The sequence below is a fragment of the Petromyzon marinus genome, unplaced genomic scaffold (genome assembly GCF_048934315.1).
Source record: "Petromyzon marinus isolate PM22_M1 ecotype Great Lakes invasive population unplaced genomic scaffold, UKy_Petmar_22M1.pri1.0 PM_Scaffold_40, whole genome shotgun sequence".
NCBI classification, from domain to species: Eukaryota; Metazoa; Chordata; class Hyperoartia; order Petromyzontiformes; family Petromyzontidae; genus Petromyzon; species Petromyzon marinus.
The window spans coordinates 36301-55000 of NW_027423391.1; the positions used below are offsets into that span (position 1 = coordinate 36301).

The following is an 18700-nucleotide window of genomic DNA, read 5'->3' on the forward strand; positions in this document are numbered from 1 at the left end:
CTATGAGTCTGGGTCTCTATGAGTCTGGGTCTCTGTGGGTCTCTGTGAGTGTGGGTCTCTGTGGGTCTCTATGAGTCTGGGTCTCTGTGGGTCTCTATGAGTGTGGGTCTCTGTGGGTCTCTGTTAGTATGGGTCTCTGTTAGTATGGGTCTCTATTAGTATGGGTCTCTATGGGTCTCTATGAGTGTGGGTCTCTATGAGTCTGGGTCTCTGTGGGTCTCTATGAGTGTGGGTGTCTGTGGGTCTCTGTGAGTGTGGGTCTCTGTGGGTCTCTATGAGTCTGGGTCCCTGTGGGTCTCTATGAGTCTGGGTCTCTGTGGGTCTCTATGAGTGTGGGTCTCTATGAGTGTGGGTCTCTGTGGGTCTCTATGAGTGTGGCTCTCTGTGGGTCTCTTTGAGTCTGGGTCTCTGTGGGTCTCTATGAGTGTGGGTCTCTATGAGTGTGGGTCTCTGTGGGTCTCTATGAGTGTGGGTCTCTGTGGGTCTCTTTGAGTCTGGGTCTCTATGAGTGTGGGTCTCTGTGGGTCTCTATGAGTATGGGTCTCTGTGGGTCTCTGTGAGTGTGGGTCTCTATGAGTCTCTGTGAGTGTGGGTCTCTGTGGGTCTCTATGAGTGTGGATCTCTATGAGTCTGGGTCTCTATGAGTATGGGTCTCTGTGGGTCTCTGTGAGTGTGGGTCTCTATGAGTCTCTGTGAGTGTGGGTCTCTGTGGGTCTCTATGAGTGTGGATCTCTATGAGTCTGGGTCTCTATGAGTCTGGGTCTCTGTGGGTCTCTATGAGTCTCTATGAGTGTGGGTCTCTGTGGGTCTCTGTTAGTATGGGTCTCTATGGGTCTCTATTAGTATGGGTCTCTATGGGTCTCTATGAGTGTGGGTCTCTATGAGTCTGGGTCTCTGTGGGTCTCTATGAGTCTGGGTCTCTGTGGGTCTCTATGAGTGTGGGTGTCTGTGGGTCTCTGTGAGTGTGGGTCGCTGTGGATCTCTATGAGTGTGGGTCTCTGTGGGTCTCTATGAGTCTGGGTCTCTGTGGGTCTCTATGAGTCTGGGTCTCTGTGGGTCTCTGTGAGTGTGGGTCTCTGTGGGTCTCTATGAGTGTGGGTCTCTGTGGGTCTCTATGAGTGTGGGTCTCTGTGAGTGTGGGTCTCTATGAGTGTGGATCTCTATGAGTGTGGATCTCTGTGGGTCTCTGAGTCTGGGTCTCTGTGGGTCTCTGAGTGTGGGTCTCTATGGGTCTCTGTGAGTCTGGGTCTCTGTGAGTCTCTGTGAGTGTGGGTCTCTATGAGTGTGGGTCTCTATGGGTCTCTGTGAGTGTGGATCTCTGTGGGTCTCTATGGGTGTGGGTCTCTATGAGTGTGGGTCTCTATGGGTCTCTGTGAGTGTGGGTCTCTGTGGGTCTCTATGAGTGTGGGTCTCTGTGGGTCTCTATGAGTGTGGATCTCTATGAGTCTGGGTCTCTATGAGTCTGGGTCTCTATGGGTCTCTATGAGTCTGGGTCTCTGTGGGTCTCTGTGGGTCTCTATGGGTGTGGGTCTCTATGGGTCTCTGTGAGTGTGGGTCTCTGTGGGTCTCTATGAGTGTGGATCTCTATGAGTCTGGGTCTCTATGAGTCTGGGTCTCTATGGGTCTCTATGAGTCTGGGTCTCTGTGGGTCTCTGTGGGTCTCTATGAGTGTGGGTCTCTATGAGTGTGGGTCTCTATGGGTCTCTGTGAGTGTGGATCTCTGTGGGTCTCTATGGGTGTGGGTCTCTGTGGGTCTCTGTGAGTGTGGGTCTCTGTGGGTCTCTATGAGTGTGGGTCTCTATGAGTCTGGGTCTCTATGAGTCTGGGTCTCTATGGGTCTCTATGAGTCTGGGTCTCTGTGGGTCTCTGTGGGTCTCTATGAGTGTGGGTCTCTGTGGGTCTCTATGAGTGTGGGTCTCTATGAGTGTGGGTCTCTGTGGGTCTCTATGAGTGTGAGTCTCTGAGTGTGGGTCTCTGTGGGTCTCTATGAGTGTGGGTCTCTGTGGGTCTCTATGAGTGTGGGTCTCTATGAGTCTCTGTGAGTGTGGGTCTCTGTGACATCACCAGGTGATTATGGTATGACGTCACCCAGTGAGTGCGTGGTATGACGTCACCAGGCATGTTATGACGTCACCAGAGTTAATATTGGGAGTCTCCCTCCGTTTATTAACTCGGCAGGAACAATTAGCGACTTGTAATCACAGCAGACCAAAGTAATCCCAGCGTGTACAACACAAATGTAATCCAAATTACATTGTAACCCCCCCATTGTTGTGAATGTAATCCAGATTACATTGTAAACCCCCATTGATGTGACTGTAATCCAGATTACATTGTAAATCCCCTCTTGTTACGAATGTAATCCAGATTACAATGTAAATCTCCCCTTGTTACGAATGTAATCCAGATTACATTTTAAATCCCCCTTGTTACGAATGTAATCCAGATTACATTGTAAATCACATCTTGCTACGAATGTAATCCAGATTACATTGTAAATCCCCATTGTTTCAAATGTAATCCAGATTACATTGTAAATCACATCTTGCTACGAATGTAATCCAGAATGCATTGTAAATCCCCCTTGTTACTAATGTAATCCAGATTACATTGTAAATCACATCTTGCTACGAATATAATCCAGATTATATTGCAAATCCCCATTGCTACGAATGTAATCCAGATTACATTGTAAACCCCCATTGTCACAAATGTAATCCAGATTACATTGTAAACCCATTGTTTGAATGTAATCCAGATTACATTGTAAATCCCCATTGCTACGAATGTAATCCAGATTACATTGTAAATCACGCATTGTTACGAATGTAATCCAGATTACATTGTAAATTCATATTGATACGAATGTAATCCAGATTACATTGTAAATCCCCATTGTTACGAATGTAATCCGGATTACATTGTAAATCCCCTCTTGTTACGAACGTAATCCAGATTATAGTGTAAATCATCTCTTGTTACGAATGTAATCCAGATTACAATGTATATCGCCCCTTGTTACGAATGTAATCCGGATTACAATGCAAGTCCCCTCTGCGTCGCGAGAGTAATCATCGCTAATGTAATCATCGGGGATTACAACAAAAGTAATCCCCCCCCCCCCCCCGGCACCGTGAAAGTCACTCTGGTGATCCCTTCTGCATCGTGAAAGTTATTGCGGGATCGTTAAAGTAATCCACCCACCCCCCCCTCCTCGTCATGGACGTGTTCTGGGGATTACAAAAGTAATCCGTCGCATCGCGTAGGTTACCCAGGGGTTACAAAAGTAATCCCCCGCGTCTCGCAAGTGATCCGGGGATTACTTGCGAGTTACAAAAGTAATCCCCCGCGTCTCACAAGTGTTCCGGGGATTACAAGTGACACGGGGATTACACAAGTAATCCCCGCGTCTCGCAAGTGGCCCAGAGGATTACAAAAGTAATCCACGTCTCACGAATTACCCGGGGATTACAAAAGTAATCCACCGCGTCTCACAAGTAACCCGGGGATTACAAAGGTAATCCCACCGCATCGCATACGTGACTAGGGATTACAAAAGTAATCCGCCGCGTCTCGCAAGTGTTCCGGGGATTACAAGTGACATGGGGATTACAAAAGTAATCCCGCGTCTCGCAAGTGACCCCGAGGATTACAAAAGTAATCCCCACGTCTCACAAGTTACCCCGGTGATTACAAAAGTAATCCCCGTGTCTCGCAAGCGACCCCGAGGATTACAAAAGTAATCCCGTGTCCCACAAGTTACCCCGAGGATTACAAAAGTAATCCCGTGTCTCACAAGTTACCCCGATGATTACAAAAGTAATCCCACGTTTCTCACAAGTCACCCGTGGATTACAAAAGTAATCCCCCGCGTCTCACCGCCGCCCCTTAGAAGGCGATCATCTTGTGCAGGTCTCGCTGACTTCTCCGCTGCTGGATGAAAGGTAATCCCACCGCATCGCGTACGTGACCAGGGATTACAAAAGTAATCCCCACGTCTCACAAGTGACCCCGAGGATTACAAAAGTAATCCCCCGCGTCTCGCCGCCCCTTAGAAGGCGATCATCTTGTGCAGGTCTCGCTGACTTCTCCGCTGCTGGATGAGACTCGCCTCACGTGACCTCAGCTCGGCCAATCGGGAGCGAGCAACACTCAGCCGGGCCTCCAGATGGGAGTTGGTGACCTTCTCCCTGGTGGGGTCACGGGGTCACGGGGGGGGAGGGGTCAAAGAGGTCAGTGGGTGGGTGAGTGGGTGGGTGGGTGAGTGGGTGGGTGAGTGGTGAGTGAGTGGGTGAGTGGGTGGGTGAGTGGGTGAGTGGGTGAGTGGGTGGGTGGGTGAGTGGGTGGGTGGGTGAGTGAGTGGGTGGGTGAGTGGGTGAGTGGGTGGGTGAGTGGGTGAGTGAGTGGGTGGGTGAGTGGGTGAGTGGGTGGGTGGGTGGGTGAGTGGGTGGGTGGGTGGGTGAGTGGGTGGGTGGGTGAGTGGGTGGGTGGGTGAGTGGGTGGGTGGGTGAGTGGGTGGGTGGGTGGGTGAGTGAGTGGGTGGGTGGGTGAGTGGGTGGGTGGGTGAATGGGTGGGTGGGTGAGTGGGTGGGTGAGTGAGTGGGTGGCTGAGTGGTGAGTGAGTGGGTGAGTGAGTGAGTGAGTGGGTGGGTGAGTGGGTGAGTGGGTGGGTGAGTGGGTGGGTGGGTGAGTGAGTGAGTGGGTGAGTGGGTGGGTGGGTGAGTGGGTGGGTGGGTGAGTGGGTGGGTGAGTGGGTGGGTGAGTGGGTGGGTGAGTGGGTGGGTGAGTGGGTGGGTGAGTGGGTGGGTGAGTGGGTGGGTGAGTGGGTGAGTGGGTGGGTGAGTGGGTGGGTGAGTGGGTGGGTGGGTGAGTGGGTGGGTGGGTGGGTGAGTGGGTGGGTGAGTGAGTGGGTGAGTGGGTGGGTGAGTGGTGGGGTGAGTGGGTGGGTGAGTGGGTGGGTGAGTTAGTGAGTGGGTGATTGAGTGAGTGGGTGGGTGAGTGGGTGAGTGGGTGAGTGAGTGAGTGGGTGGGTGGGTGAGTGAGTGGGTGAGTGAGTGGGTGAGTGGGTGGGTGGGTGAGTGGGTGGGTGGGTGGGTGGGTGGGGGTGAGTGAGGTGGGTGAGTGGGTGAGTGGGTGAGTGGGTGATTGAGTGGGTGGGTGGGTGGGTGAGTGGGTGGGTGAGTGGGTGGGTGAGTGGGTGGGTGGGTGAGTGGGGTGGGTGGGTGGGTGGGGTGGGTGGGTGAGTGGGTGGGTGGGTGAGTGAGTGGGTGGCTGAGTGGTGAGTGAGTGGGTGAGTGAGTGAGTGGGTGGGTGGGGGTGAGTGGGTGGGTGGGTGAGTGGGTGGGTGGGTGAGTGAAGTGGGTGAGTGGGTGGGTGGGTGGGTGGGTGGGTGGGTGGGTGAGTGGGTGGGTGGTGAGGTGGGTGGGTGGGTGAGTGGGTGGGTGAGGTGGGTGAGTGGGTGGGTGAGTGGGTGGGTGAGTGGGTGGGTGAGTGGGTGAGTGGGTGGGTGAGTTAGTGAGTGGGTGATTGAGTGAGTGAGTGGGTGGGTGAGTGGGTGAGTGGGTGGGTGGGTGAGTGAGTGAGTGGGTGGGTGAGTGGTGAGTGAGTGGGTGAGTGGGTGAGTGGTGGTGGTGGGTGGGGAGTGGTGGTGAGTGAAGTGAGTGGGTGGGTGAGTGGTGGTGAAGTGGGTGAGTGGGTGAGTGGGTGAGGTGAGTGGTGAGTGAGGTGGTGAGTGGGTGGTGGGTGGGTGAGTGGTGAGTGAGTGGGTGAGTGGGTGGGTGAGTGGTGAGGGTGGGTGGAGTGGGGGTGGGTGGTGGGTGGGTGGGAGTGAGTGAGTGGGTGTGGGGTGGGTGGGTGAGTGGGTGGGTGGGGTGGGTGGGTGAGTGGGTGGGTGAGTGGTGAGTGGGTGGGGGTGGGTGGGTGGGTGGGTGGGTGGGTGGGGGGGTGGGGTGGGTGGGTGGGTGAGTGGGTGGGTGAGTGGTGGGTGGGGGTGGGGGGTGGGTGGGGTGGGTGGGTGGGTGAGTGGGTGGGTGGTGGGTGAGTGGGTGGGGGGTGGGTGAGGTTAGTGAGTGGGTGATTGAGTGGTGGGTGGGTGAGTGGGTGGTGGGGTGAGTGAGTGGTGGGTTGGTGGGTGAGTGAGTGGGTGAGGTGGGGTGAGTGGGTGGGTGGGTGAGTGGGTGGGTGGGTGAGTGGGTGGGTGGGTGAGTGGTGGGTGAGTGGGTGAGTGGGTGGGTGGGTGAGTGGGTGGGTGGGTGAGTGAGTGGGTGGGTGAGTGGGTGAGTGGGTGGGTAGTGGGTGGGTGGGTGAGTGGGTGAGTGGGTGGGTGGGTGGGTGAGTGAGTGGGTGATTGAGTGGGTGAGTGGGTGATTGAGTGGGTGGGTGGGTGGGTGAGTGGGTGGGTGAGTGGGTGAGTGGGTGGGTGAGTGGGTGGGTGGGTGGGTGAGTGGGTGGGTGGGTGGGTGAGTGGGTGGGTGGTGGGTGAGTGGGTGGGTGGGTGAGTGGGTGGGTGGGTGAGTGGGTGGCTGAGTGGTGAGTGAGTGGGTGAGTGAGTGAGTGGGTGGGTGGGTGGGTGAGTGGGTGGGTGGGTGAGTGGGTGGGTGGGTGAGTGAGTGGGTGAGTGCGTGGGTGGGTGAGTGGGTGGGTGGGTGGGTGAGTGGGTGGGTGAGTGAGTGGGTGGGTGGGTGAGTGGGTGGGTGAGTGGGTGAGTGGGTGGGTGAGTGGGTGGGTGAGTGGGTGGGTGAGTGGGTGGGTGGGTGAGTGGGTGGGTGGGTGAGTGAGTGGGTGAGTGCGTGGGTGGGTGAGTGGGTGGGTGGGTGGGTGAGTGGGTGGGTGGAGTGAGTGGGTGGGGGGTGAGTGGGTGGGTGAGTGGGTGAGTGGGTGGGTGAGTGGGTGGGTGAGTGGGTGGGTGAGTGGGTGAGTGGGTGGGTGAGTGGGTGAGTGGGTGGGTGAGTTAGTGAGTGGGTGATTGAGTGAGTGAGTGGGTGGGTGAGTGGGTGAGTGGGTGGGTGGGTGAGTGAGTGAGTGGGTGGGTGAGTGGTGAGTGAGTGGGTGAGTGGGTGAGTGAGTGGTGAGTGGGTGAGTGAGTGGTGAGTGAGTGAGTGAGTGGGTGAGTGGGTGAGTGAGTGGGTGGGTGAGTGGTGAGTGAGTGGGTGAGTGGGTGAGTGAGTGGTGAGTGAGTGAGTGAGTGGGTGAGTGGGTGGGTGAGTGGTGAGTGGAGTGGTGTGTGAGTGGGGGTGAGTGAGTGGTGAGTCACCCAGCGTGGCGCTGCATCTGTCTGGTGAGTTGGGCGACTTCTCTCTCAGCTCTCCCCGCCTCCTCACCGATCCTCACCAGCTCCACACCCACAGTGCGGACTGTACGCGTCACCTACAGAGACCCACACTCACTCACTCACACTCACTCACCCACTCACCCACTCACTCACTCACCCACCCACCCACCCACTCACCCACCACCCACTCACCCACCCACTCACTCCACCCCCACTCACCCACCCACCACCACCACTCCACCACATCCCACCCACTCACTCACCCACTCACCACTCACTCACCCACTCACTCACTCACTCACTCACCCACCCACTCACTCACCCACCACCCACCCACTCACTCACCACCCACTCACCCACCCACTCACTCACCCACCCACCCACCCACCCCACTCACCCACTCACACACCCACTCACTCCACCCACTCACCCACCCACTCACTCCACTCACTCACTCCACCCACCCACTCACCCACCCACTCACTCACTCACCCACCCACTCACTCACCCACCCACACTCACTCACCCACTCACTCCACTCACCCACCCCACTCACCCACCCACTCACTCACCCACTCACCCACTCACTCACTCACCCACCCACTCACTTATTCATTCACTCACCCCACTCACTCACTCCTCACCCACCCACCCACTCACCCACCCACTCACTCACTTACTCATTCATTCACTCACCCACCCACTCACCCACCCACTCACCCACCCACTCACTCACCCCCACCCACCCACTCACCCACCCACCCACTCACTTACTCATTCATTCACTCACCCACCCACTCACCCACTCACTCACCCACCCACCCACCCACTCACCCACCCACTCACTCACTTACTCATTCATTCACTCACCCACCCACCCACCCACTCACCCACCCACTCACTCACTTACTCATTCATTCACTCACCCACCCACTCATTCACCACCCACTCAATCACCCACTCACTCACTCACTCACCCACTCACCCACTCACTCACCCACTCACCCACTCACCCACTCACTCACCCACCCACTCACTCACCACCCACCCACTCACTCACCACCCACCCACTGACTCACTCACCCACTCACTCACTCACTCACCACCCACCCACTCACTCACCCACTCACTTACCCACTCACTCACTCACCCACCCACCCACTCACCCACCCACTCACTCACCCACTCACCCACTCACTCACTCACCCATCCACTCACTCACTTACTCATTCATTCACTCACCCACCCACTCACTCACCCACCCACCCACCCACTCACCCACCCACTCACTCACTCATTCATTCACTCACCCACCCACTCACCCACTCACTCACCCACCCACCCACCCACTCACCCACCCACTCACTCACCCACCCACTCACTCACTTACTCATTCATTCACTCACCCACCCACTCACCCACTCACTCACCCACCCACTCACCCACCCACCCACCCACTCACCACCCACTCACTCACTTACTCATTCATTCACTCACCCACCCACTCACCCACTCACTCACCCACCCACTCACCCACCCACCCACCCACTCACTCACTTACTCATTCATTCACTCACCCACCCACTCATTCACCACCCACTCACTCACCACCCACTCACTCACTCACCACCCACCCACTGACTCACTCACCCACTCACTCACTCACCACCCACCCACTCACTCACCCACTCACTCACTCACCCACTCACTCACTCACCCACCCACCCACCCACTCACCCACTCACCCACCCACTCACTCACCACCCACCCACTCACTCACTCACCACCCACCCACTCACTCACTCACCCACCCACTCACCCACCCACCCACCACTCACCTGGTGAGGGTGAGGAGCGGTGGGTGGGGTTCAGGGCTTGGTTCAGGAAGTCAAAGACGTCGCCCGCCCCCCCCTGACCCCCACCCCCTCCGTTGCCACGGTTACCGCCCCCCCCTCCGTTGCCACGGCCACCGCCCCCCCTCCGTTGCCACGGCCACTGCCCCCCCCGCCCCTGTTGCCACGGGCGCCGTTGTTGCCGCGGCAACGGCCACGGCCGTTGCCGGGGGCCTTGTCGCCGCCGTCGTTGCCGTGGCGACAGTAGTCAAGGGACCTCCGCGAGGGCAGCACCGAGACCAGAACCGGTTCCAGCCGCCCGTCGCCACGGAGACCCAGCCCTGGCAGGGGGGCGGGGCGAGTAATTAGCATAGGGAGACACGCCCACCCTCGTTAATTAGCATGAGGGTGGCACGAATGAATATTCATGAGGGGGGAGGTCTCACGTGGTGAGCTAGAAGCCACGTACAGAGTCTACGTGTGTCTCTGTGTCTACGTGTGTCTCTGTGTGTCTACGTGTCTACGTGTGTGTCTCTGTCTCTGTGTCTCTGTGTGTGTCTCTGTGTCTCTGTGTCTGTGTCTCCGTGTGTCTACATGTGTCTACGTGTGTCTACGTGTGTCTACGTGTGTCTCTGTCTCTGTGTGTCTCCTCTGTCTCTGTGTCTACGTGTGTGTCTACGTGTGTCTACGTGTCTACGTGTGTCTCTGTGTGTCTCTGTCTCTGTGTGTCTCTGTGTGTCTCTGTGCAGTACCTGTGTGTCTGTGTCTCTGTGTCTGTGTGTAGTACCTGTGTGTCTCTGTGTGTCTACGTGTGTCTACGTGTGTCTACGTGTGTCTCTGTGTCTCTGTGTCTGTGTGTCTCTGTGTGTCTGTGTGTCTCTGTCTCTGTGTCTACGTGTGTCTCTGTGTGTCTACGTGTGTCTACGTGTGTCTCTGTGTGTGTGTCTGTGTGTCTCTGTGTCTGTGTCTACGTGTGTCTACGTGTGTCTAGTGTGTCTACGTGTGTCTCTGTGTCTCTGTGTGTCTCTGTGTGTCTCTGTGTCTCTGTGTCTACGTGTGTGTCTCTGTGTCTACGTGTGTCTCTGTGTGTCTCTGTCTCTGTGTCTACGTGTGTGTCTCTGTGTCTACGTGTGTCTCTGTGTTCTCTGTGTCTACGTGTGTCTCTGTGTCTCTGTGTCTACGTGTGTCTCTGTGTCTACGTGTGTCTACGTGTGTCTACGTGTGTCTACGTGTGTCTCTGTGTCTACGTGTCTACGTGTGTCTCTGTGTGTCTCTGTCTCTGTGTGTCTCTGTGTGTCTCTGTGTCTACGTGTGTCTACGTGTGTCTACGTGTGTCTCTGTCTCTGTGTGTCTCTGTGTCTGTGTGTCTGTGTGTCTCTGTGTCTCTGTGTCTGTGTGTCTCTGTGTGTCTGTGTGTCTCTGTCTCTGTGTCTACGTGTGTCTCTGTGTGTCTACGTGTGTCTCTGTGTCTACGTGTCTACGTGTGTCTCTGTGTCTCTGTGTCTACGTGTGTCTCTGTGTCTCTGTGTCTACGTGTGTCTCTGTGTCTACGTGTCTACGTGTGTCTCTGTGTCTCTGTGTCTGTGTCTCTGTGTCTACGTGTGTCTCTGTCTCTGTGTGTCTCTGTGTCTCTGTGTGTCTCTGTCTCTGTGTGTCTCTGTGTCTCTGTCTCTGTGTGTCTCTGTTTCTCTGTGTGTCTCTGTCTCTGTGTCTCTGTGTCTACGTGTGTGTCTCTGTGTCTACGTGTGTCTACGTGTGTCTCTGTCTCTGTGTGTCTACGTGCATCTCTGTCTCTGTGTGTCTCTGTGTGTCTCTGTGTGTCTCTGTGTCTACGTGTGTCTCTGTGTCTCTGTGTGTCTCTGTGTGTCTCTGTGTGTCTCTGTCTCTGTGTGTCTCTGTGTGTCTCTGTGTGTCTACGTGTGTCTACGTGTGTCTCTGTGTGTGTGTCTGTGTGTCTCTGTGTCTGTGTCTACGTGTGTCTACGTGTGTCTACGTGTGTCTACGTGTGTCTCTGTCTCTGTGTGTCTCCTCTGTCTCTGTGTCTACGTGTGTGTCTACGTGTGTCTACGTGTCTACGTGTGTCTCTGTGTGTCTCTGTCTCTGTGTGTCTCTGTGTGTCTCTGTGCAGTACCTGTGTGTCTGTGTCTCTGTGTCTGTGTGTAGTACCTGTGTGTCTCTGTGTGTCTCTGTGTGTCTACGTGTGTCTACGTGTGTCTCTGTGTCTCTGTGTCCTGTGTGTCTCTGTGTGTCTGTGTGTCTCTGTCTCTGTGTCTACGTGTGTCTCTGTGTGTCTACGTGTGTCTACGTGTGTCTCTGTGTGTGTGTCTGTGTGTCTCTGTGTCTGTGTCTACGTGTGTCTACGTGTGTCTACGTGTGTCTCTGTGTGTCTCTGTGTGTCTCTGTGTCTCTGTGTCTACGTGTGTGTCTCTGTGTCTACGTGTGTCTCTGTGTGTCTCTGTCTCTGTGTCTACGTGTGTGTCTCTGTGTCTACGTGTGTCTCTGTGTCTCTGTGTCTACGTGTGTCTCTGTGTCTCTGTGTCTACGTGTGTCTCTGTGTCTACGTGCTGCTGTGTCTACGTGTGTCTACGTGTGTCTACGTGTGTCTCTGTGTCTACGTGCCTCCTACGTGTGTCTCTGTGTGTCTCTGTCTCTGTGTGTCTCTGTGTGTCTCTGTGTGTCTACGTGTGTCTACGTGTGTCTACGTGTGTCTCTGTCTCTGTGTGTCTCTGTGTGTCTCTGTGTCTGTGTGTCTGTGATGTCTCTGTTCTGTGTGTCTCTGTGTGACTGTGTGTCTCTGTCTCTGTGTCTACGTGTGTCTCTGTGTGTCTACGTGTGTCTTCGTGTCTACGTGTCTACGTGTGTCTCTGTGTCTCTGTGTCTACGTGTGTCCTCTGTGTCTACGTGTCTAAGTGGTGTCTCTGTGTCTCTGTGTCTGTGTCTCTGTGTCTACGTGTGTCTCTGTCTCTGTGTGTCTCTGTGTCTCTGTGTGTCTCTGTCTCTGTGTGTCTCTGTGTCTCTGTCTCTGTGTGTCTCTGTGTGTCTCTGTTTCTCTGTGTGTTTCTGTCTCTGTGTCTACGTGTGTGTCTCTGTGTCTACGTGTGTCTACGTGTGTCTCTGTCTCTGTGTGTCTACGTGCATCTCTGTCTCTGTGTGTCTCTGTGTGTCTCTGTGTGTCTCTGTGTCTACGTGTGTCTCTGTGTCTCTGTGTGTCTCTGTGTGTCTCTGTGTGTCTCTGTGTGTCTCTGTGTGTCTCTGTTGCTCTGTGTGTCTCTGTGTGTCTCTGTGTCTCTGTGTGTCTGTGTGTCTCTGTGTGTCTCTCTCTGTGTCTCTGTGTCTACGTGTGTCTACGTGTGTCTCTGTCTCTGTGTGTCTACGTGTGTCTCTGTCTCTGTGTGTCTCTGTGTGTCTCTGTGTCATACGTGTGTCTCTGTGTGTCTCTGTGTGTCTCTGTCTCTGTGTGTCTCTGTGTGTCTCTGTGTGTCTCTGTGTGTCTCTGTGTCTCTGTGTCTGTGTGTCTACGTGTGCTGTGTCTACGTGTGTCTCTGTGTGTCTCTGTGTGTCTCTCTCTGTGTCTCTGTGTCTACGTGTGTCTCTGTGTGTCTCTGTGTGTCTCTGTGTCTGTGTCTCTGTGTGTCTCTGTGTGTCTCTGTGTGTCTCTGTGTCTCCGTGTGTCTCTGTGTCTACGTGTCTACGTGTGTCTGTGTGTCTCTGTGTGTCTACGTGTGTCTACGTGTGTCTCTGTGTGTCTACGTGTGTCTCTGTGTCTACGTGTCTCTGTGTGTCTCCGTGTGTCTCTCTGTGTCTCTCTCTCTGTCTCTCTCTGTGTCTCTATCTCTGTGTGTCTCCGTGTGGCTCTGTGTCTACGTGTCTACGTGTGTCTACGTGTGTCTGTGTGTCTCTGTGTCTACGTGTCTACGTGTCTCTGTGTGTCTGTGTCTCTGTGTCTGTGTGTCTCTGTGTCTCCGTGTGTCTCTGTGTCTCTGTGTGTCCGTGTCTCTGTGTGTCTCCGTGTCTACGTGTCTCCTGTGTAACTGTGTGTCTGTGTCTCCGTGTCTCCGTGTGTCTCTGTCTGTGTGTCTACGTGTGTCTCTTGTCTCTGTGTCTACGTGTCTCTGTGTCTCCGTGTCTCCATGTGTCTCAGTGTGTCTCTGTGTCTCTGTCTCTGTGTGTCTCTATGTCTCTGTGTCTCCGTGTGTCTCAGTGTGTCTCTGTCTCTGTGTCTCTGTGTGTCTCTGTGTCTACGTGTGTCCTGAGTCTCCGTGTGTCTCTCTGTGCCCCTGTGTGTCTACGTGTCTCTGTGTCTACGTGTGTCTGTGTCTCTGTGTGTCTCTGTGTCTCTGTGTCTCGTGTGTCTCTGTCTCTGTGTCTCTGTGTGTCTCTGTGTGTCTCTGTGTCTCTCTGTGTCTCCATGTGTCTCTGTGTGTCCCCCCGTGTCTCTATGTGTCTCTGTGTCTACGTGTCTCTGTGTCTACGTGTCTCTGTGTCTCTGTGTCTCTGTGTCTCTGTCTACGTGTCTGCGTGTCTCTGTGTGTCTCCGTATGTCTGTATCTCTGTGTCTCTGTGTCTCTGTGTCTCCGTGTGTATCTGTTTGTCTCTGTGTCCTGTGTCTGTGTCTACTGTCTGTGTGTCTCTGTGTGTCTCCGTATGTCTGTATCTCTGTGTCTACGTGTCTCTGTGTTTCTCTGTGTGTCTCTGTGTCTCCGTGTGTCTCTGTGTCTCCCTGTGTCTCCGTGTCTCTGTGTCTCTCGGTGTCTCCCGTGTGTCTCCCCGTGTGTCTCCGTGTCTCTGTGTCTCCCCCTGTGTCTCCCCCTGTGTCTCCTCCCCCGTGTCTCCTGGGTCTCTCTCCCCCTGTGTCTCCCTGTGTCTCTGTCTCTCTCTCCCCGTGTCTCTCTCTGTGTCTCCCCGTGTCTCTCTCCCCGTGTCTCTCTCTCCGTGTCTCTCTCCCTGTGTCTCCCCGTGTCTCTTTCCTTGTCTCCGTGTCTCCCCCTGTGTCTCTCCCCCTGTGTCTCTCTCTGTGTCTCTCCCCGTGTCTCTCTCCGTCTCCGTGTCTCTCCCCCGTGTCTCTGTGTCTCTCCCTGTGTCTCCCCGTGTCTCTCCCCCCGTGTCTCTCCCCCGTGTCTCTCCCCCCGTGTCTCTCCCCCCGTGTCTCCCCATGTCTCTCTCCATGTCTCTTCCCCTGTGTCTCCCCGTGTCTCTCTCCGTGTCTCTCTCCCTGTGTCTCTGTGTGTCTCCCCGTGTCTCTCTCTGTGTCTCTCCGTGTCTCTCTCTCCCCTCGTGACTCTCCCCGTGTCTCTCTCACCCCGTGTCTCTCTCTCCCCGTCTCTCTCTCTCCGTGTCTCTCCCTCTCCCCGTGTCTCTCTCCCCGTGTGTCTCTCTCTCCCCGTGTCTCTCTCTCCCCGTGTCTCTCTCTCCCCGTGTCTCTCTCTCCCCGTGTCTCTCTCTCCCGTGTCTCTCTCCCCCCGTGTCTCTCTCTCCGTGTCTCACCTGTCTCTGACACGTATCCCATCTTAGCCATGAGTCGTGATGCCACTCCCCGTGTCTCCCCGTGTCTCTCTCCCCGTGTCTCTCTCCCCGTGTGTCTCTATCTCCCCGTGTCTCTCTCCCCGTGTCTCACTCCCCGTGTCTCTCTGTGTGTCTCACCTGTCCCTGGTACGTATCCCATCTTAGCCATGAGTCGTGATGCCACTCCCCGTGTCTCTCTCCCCATGTCTCTCTCTCCGTGTCTCTCTCTCCGTGTCTCTCTCTCCGTGTCTCTCTCTCCGTGTCTCTCTCTCTCCGTGTCTCTCTCTCTCCCCGTGTCTCTCTCTCTCCCCGTGTCTCTCCCGTGTCTCTCTCCCCGTGTCTCTCTCTCCGTGTCTCTCTCTCTCCGTGTCTCTCTCTGTGTCTCACCTGTCCCTGGTACGTATCCCATCTTAGCCATGAGTGGTGATGCCACTCCCCGTGTCTCTCTCTCCCCGTGTCTCTCTCTCTCCCTGTGTCTCCCCGTGTCTCTGTGTCTCTCTCTCTCTCTCCGTGTCTCCCCGTGTCTCTCTCTGTGTCTCACCTGTCCCTGGTACGTATCCCATCTTAGCCATGAGTCGTGATGCCACTCCCCGTGTCTCTCTCTCCCCGTGTCTCTCTCCCCGTGTCTCTCTCCCCGTGTCTCTCTCTCTCCCTGTGTCTCTGTGTGTCTCACCTGTCCCTGGTACGTATCCCATCTTAGCCATGAGTCGTGATGCCACTCCCCGTGTCTCTCTCTCTCCCGTGTCTCTCTCTCCGTGTGTCTCTCCCCGTGTCTCTCTCCCGTCTCTCCGTGTCTCTTTCCCGTGTCTCCCGTGTCTCTCTGTGTCACCTGTCCCTGGTACGTATCCCATCTTAGCCCATGAGTCGTGATGCCACTCCCCGTGTCTCCCCGTGTCTCTCTCTCCGTGTGTCTCTCCCCGTGTCTCACTCCCCGTGTCTCTCTCTCCGTGTCTCTCTCCCCGTGTCTCTCTGTGTCTCCACCTGTCCTGGTACGTATCCCATCTTAGCCATGAGTCGTGATGCCACTCCCTGTGTCTCTCTCTCCCCGTGTCTCTCTCTCTCCGTGTCTCTCTCTCTCCCGTGTCTCTCTCCCCGTGTCTCTGTGTGTCTCACCTGTCCCTGGTACGTATCCATCTTAGCCATGAGTCGTGATGCCACTCCCCGTGTCTCTCTCCCCGTGTCTCTCCCCGTGTGTCTCTCCCGTGTGTCTCTCTCTCCGTGTCTCTCTCTGTGTCTCACCTGTCCCTGGTACGTATCCCATCTTAGCCATGAGTCGTGATGCCACTCCCCGTGTCTCTCTCTCTCTCCGTGTCTCTCTCTCCCCGTGTCTCTCTCCCCGTGTCTCTCCCCGTGTGTCTCTCTCTCCCCGTGTCTCTCTCCCCGTGTCTCTCTCTCTGTTCTCACCTGTCCCTGTACGTATCCCATCTTAGCCATGAGTCGTGATGCCACTCCCCGTGTCTCTCTCTCCCCGTGTCTCTCTCCCGTGTCTCTCCTCCCCGTGTCTCTCTCTCTCCCTGTGTCTCTGTGTGTCTCACCTGTCCCTGGTACGTATCCCATCTTAGCCATGAGTCGTGATGCCACTCCCCGTGTCTCTCTCCCCGTGTCTCTCTCCCCGTGTCTCTCTCTCTCCCTGTGTCTCTGTGTGTCTCACCTGTCCCTGGTACGTATCCCATCTTAGCCATGAGTCGTGATGCCACTCCCCGTGTCTCCCCGTGTCTCTCTCTCCGTGTCTCTCTCTCCGTGTGTCTCTCCCGTGTCTCTCTCCCCGTCTCTCCGTGTCTCTCTCCCCGTGTCTCCCCGTGTCTCTCTGTGTCACCTGTCCCTGGTACGTATCCCATCTTAGCCATGAGTCGTGATGCCACTCCCTGTGTCTCTCTCTCCCCGTGTCTCTCTCTCTCCGTGTCTCTCTCTCTCCCCGTGTCTCTCCCCGTGTCTCTGTGTGTCTCACCTGTCCCCTGGTACGTATCCCATCTTAGCCATGAGTCGTGATGCCACTCCCCGTGTCTCTCTCCCCGTGTCTCTCCCCTGTGTGTCTCTCCCGTGTGTCTCTCTCTCCGTGTCTCTCTCTGTGTCTCACCTGTCCCTGGTACGTATCCCATCTTAGCCATGAGTCGTGATGCCACTCCCGTGTCTCTCTCTCTCTCCGTGTCTCTCTCTCCCGTGTCTCTCTCCCCGTGTCTCTCCCCGTGTGTCTCTCTCTCCCCGTGTCTCTCTCCCCGTGTCTCCTCTCTGTGTCTCACCTGTCCCTGGTACGTATCCCATCTTAGCCATGAGTCGTGATGCCACTCCCCGTGTCTCCCCGTGTCTCTCTCTCCCTGTGTCTCTCCCCTGTCTCACTCCCCGTGTATCTCTCTCCGTGTGTCTCTCTCCCCGTGTCTCTCTCTGTGTGTCTCACCTGTCCCTGGTACGTATCCCATCTTAGCCATGAGTCGTGATGCCACTCCCCGTGTCTCTCTCTCTCCGTGTGTCTCTCTCCGTGTGTCTCTCCCCGTGTCTCTCTCCCCGTGTTCTCTCCGTGTCTCCCGTGTCTCTCCGTGTCTCACCTGTCCCTGGTACGTCATCCCATCTTAGCCATGAGTCTTGATGCCACTCCCCGTGTCTCTCTCTCTCTCCGTGTCTCTCTCCGTGTCTCCCCGTGTCTCTCTCCCGTGTCTCTCTGTGTGTCTCACCTGTCCCTGGTACGTATCCCATCTTAGCCATGAGTCGTGATGCCACTCCTCGGGTGTGAGTCTCCCACACAGCCAGCCGGGAGAGTCCGGCGGGGAGAGAGAGTGAGTCCACCGGTACTACAGAGACACACAGAGAGAGACACACACAGAGACACACAAATACACAGAGACACACAGACACACAGAGACACACAGAGACACACAGACACACAGAGACACACAGAGACACACTGAGACACACAAGAGACACACAGACACACTGAGACACACACAGAGACACACAGTGACACACAGACACACACAGAGACACACAGAGACACACAGAGACACACAGAGACAGAGACACAACTGAGAAACACAGAGACACACAGACACAGAGACACACTGTGACACACAGACACACAGACACACACACAGAGACACAGAGACACACAGAGACACAGACACACACAGAGACACACTGAGAGACACAGATACTACACACACAGAGACACACACAGGAGGACACACACGAGACACACACAAACACACACTGACACACAGACACACACATACATACACAGACACAGAGACACACACAGACACACAGACACAGAGACACAGAGACACACACAGACACACACAGACACACTGAGACATGGAGAGAGAGAGACAGAGAGAGACACAGAGAGAGACACAGACACAGAGACACACAGACACACTGAGACATGTGAGAGAGAGACAGAGAGAGACACAGAGATACACAGAGAGAGAGACACAGAGACACAGAGACAGAGAGACACAGAGACAGAGAGAGAGAGACACACAGAGAGACACACAGAGAGAGACACAGAGAGAGACAGAGAGAGACACAGAGAGAGACACACAGAGATACAGAGAGAGACAGAGACACAGAGAGAGACAGAGAGACAGAGAGACACAGAGAGAGACACAGAGAGACACAGACACAGAGACACACAGACACATTGAGACATGGAGAGGACAGAGAGACACACAGACACAGAGACACACACAGACACACACAGACACACTGAGACATGGAGAGAGAGACAGAGAGAGACACAGAGATACACAGAGAGAGACAGAGACACAGAGAGAGACACAGACAGAGAGAGAGACACAGAGAGAGAGACAGAGAGAGACACACAGAGACAGAGAGAGACAGAGACACAGAGAGAGACACAGAGAGAGACACACAGAGAGACAGAGAGAGACAGTGAGAGACACACAGAGAGATGATGCTTCTACTGATGATGATATTGATGATGCTACTGATGACGATGATGCTTCTGATGATGATGCTACTGATCATGATGATGCTACTGATGATGCTGCTACTGATGATGCTACTGATGATGATGCTACTGATGATGATGCTACTGATGATGATGCTACTGATGATGCTGCTGATGATGATGCTACTGATG

General features: G+C 55.2%; 2 protein-coding genes across 3 annotated transcripts in view; one reads left to right on the plus strand and one right to left on the minus strand.

Annotated features, from left to right (window-relative positions):
* Window positions 1-2139: 2139 nt before the first annotated feature.
* The window catches only part of LOC116938327 (uncharacterized), a 40708-nt gene continuing 24147 nt past the window's right edge, over window positions 2140-18700 (minus strand). For both annotated transcript variants that reach the window (XM_076064356.1, XM_076064355.1), the window contains 4 exons: window positions 17274-17390; window positions 9104-9443; window positions 7253-7359; window positions 2140-4190 (listed from right to left, as the gene is read on the minus strand). In XM_076064356.1, the coding sequence (XP_075920471.1) occupies window positions 9151-9443; window positions 17274-17390 (410 nt within the window). In that variant the 3' untranslated portion in view covers window positions 2140-4190; window positions 7253-7359; window positions 9104-9150. The remainder of the gene's footprint in view (window positions 4191-7252; window positions 7360-9103; window positions 9444-17273; window positions 17391-18700) is intronic.
* LOC142923305 (uncharacterized) lies at window positions 9505-14619 on the plus strand. The gene is made up of 4 exons (XM_076064360.1): window positions 9505-9510; window positions 10094-11663; window positions 12617-13707; window positions 14614-14619. Exons 1-4 carry the CDS (start codon window positions 9505-9507, stop codon window positions 14617-14619), a joined length of 2673 nt encoding a protein of 890 aa, XP_075920475.1.

Bases quoted from the DNA above. Each gene is read 5' to 3' on its own strand.
- LOC142923305 (XM_076064360.1), top strand. The intron at 11,664-12,616 runs GTGCTGCTGTGT...TGTGTCTGTGTG, and splicing joins ACGTGTGTCTCTGTGTCTAC to TCTACGTGTGCTGTGTCTAC.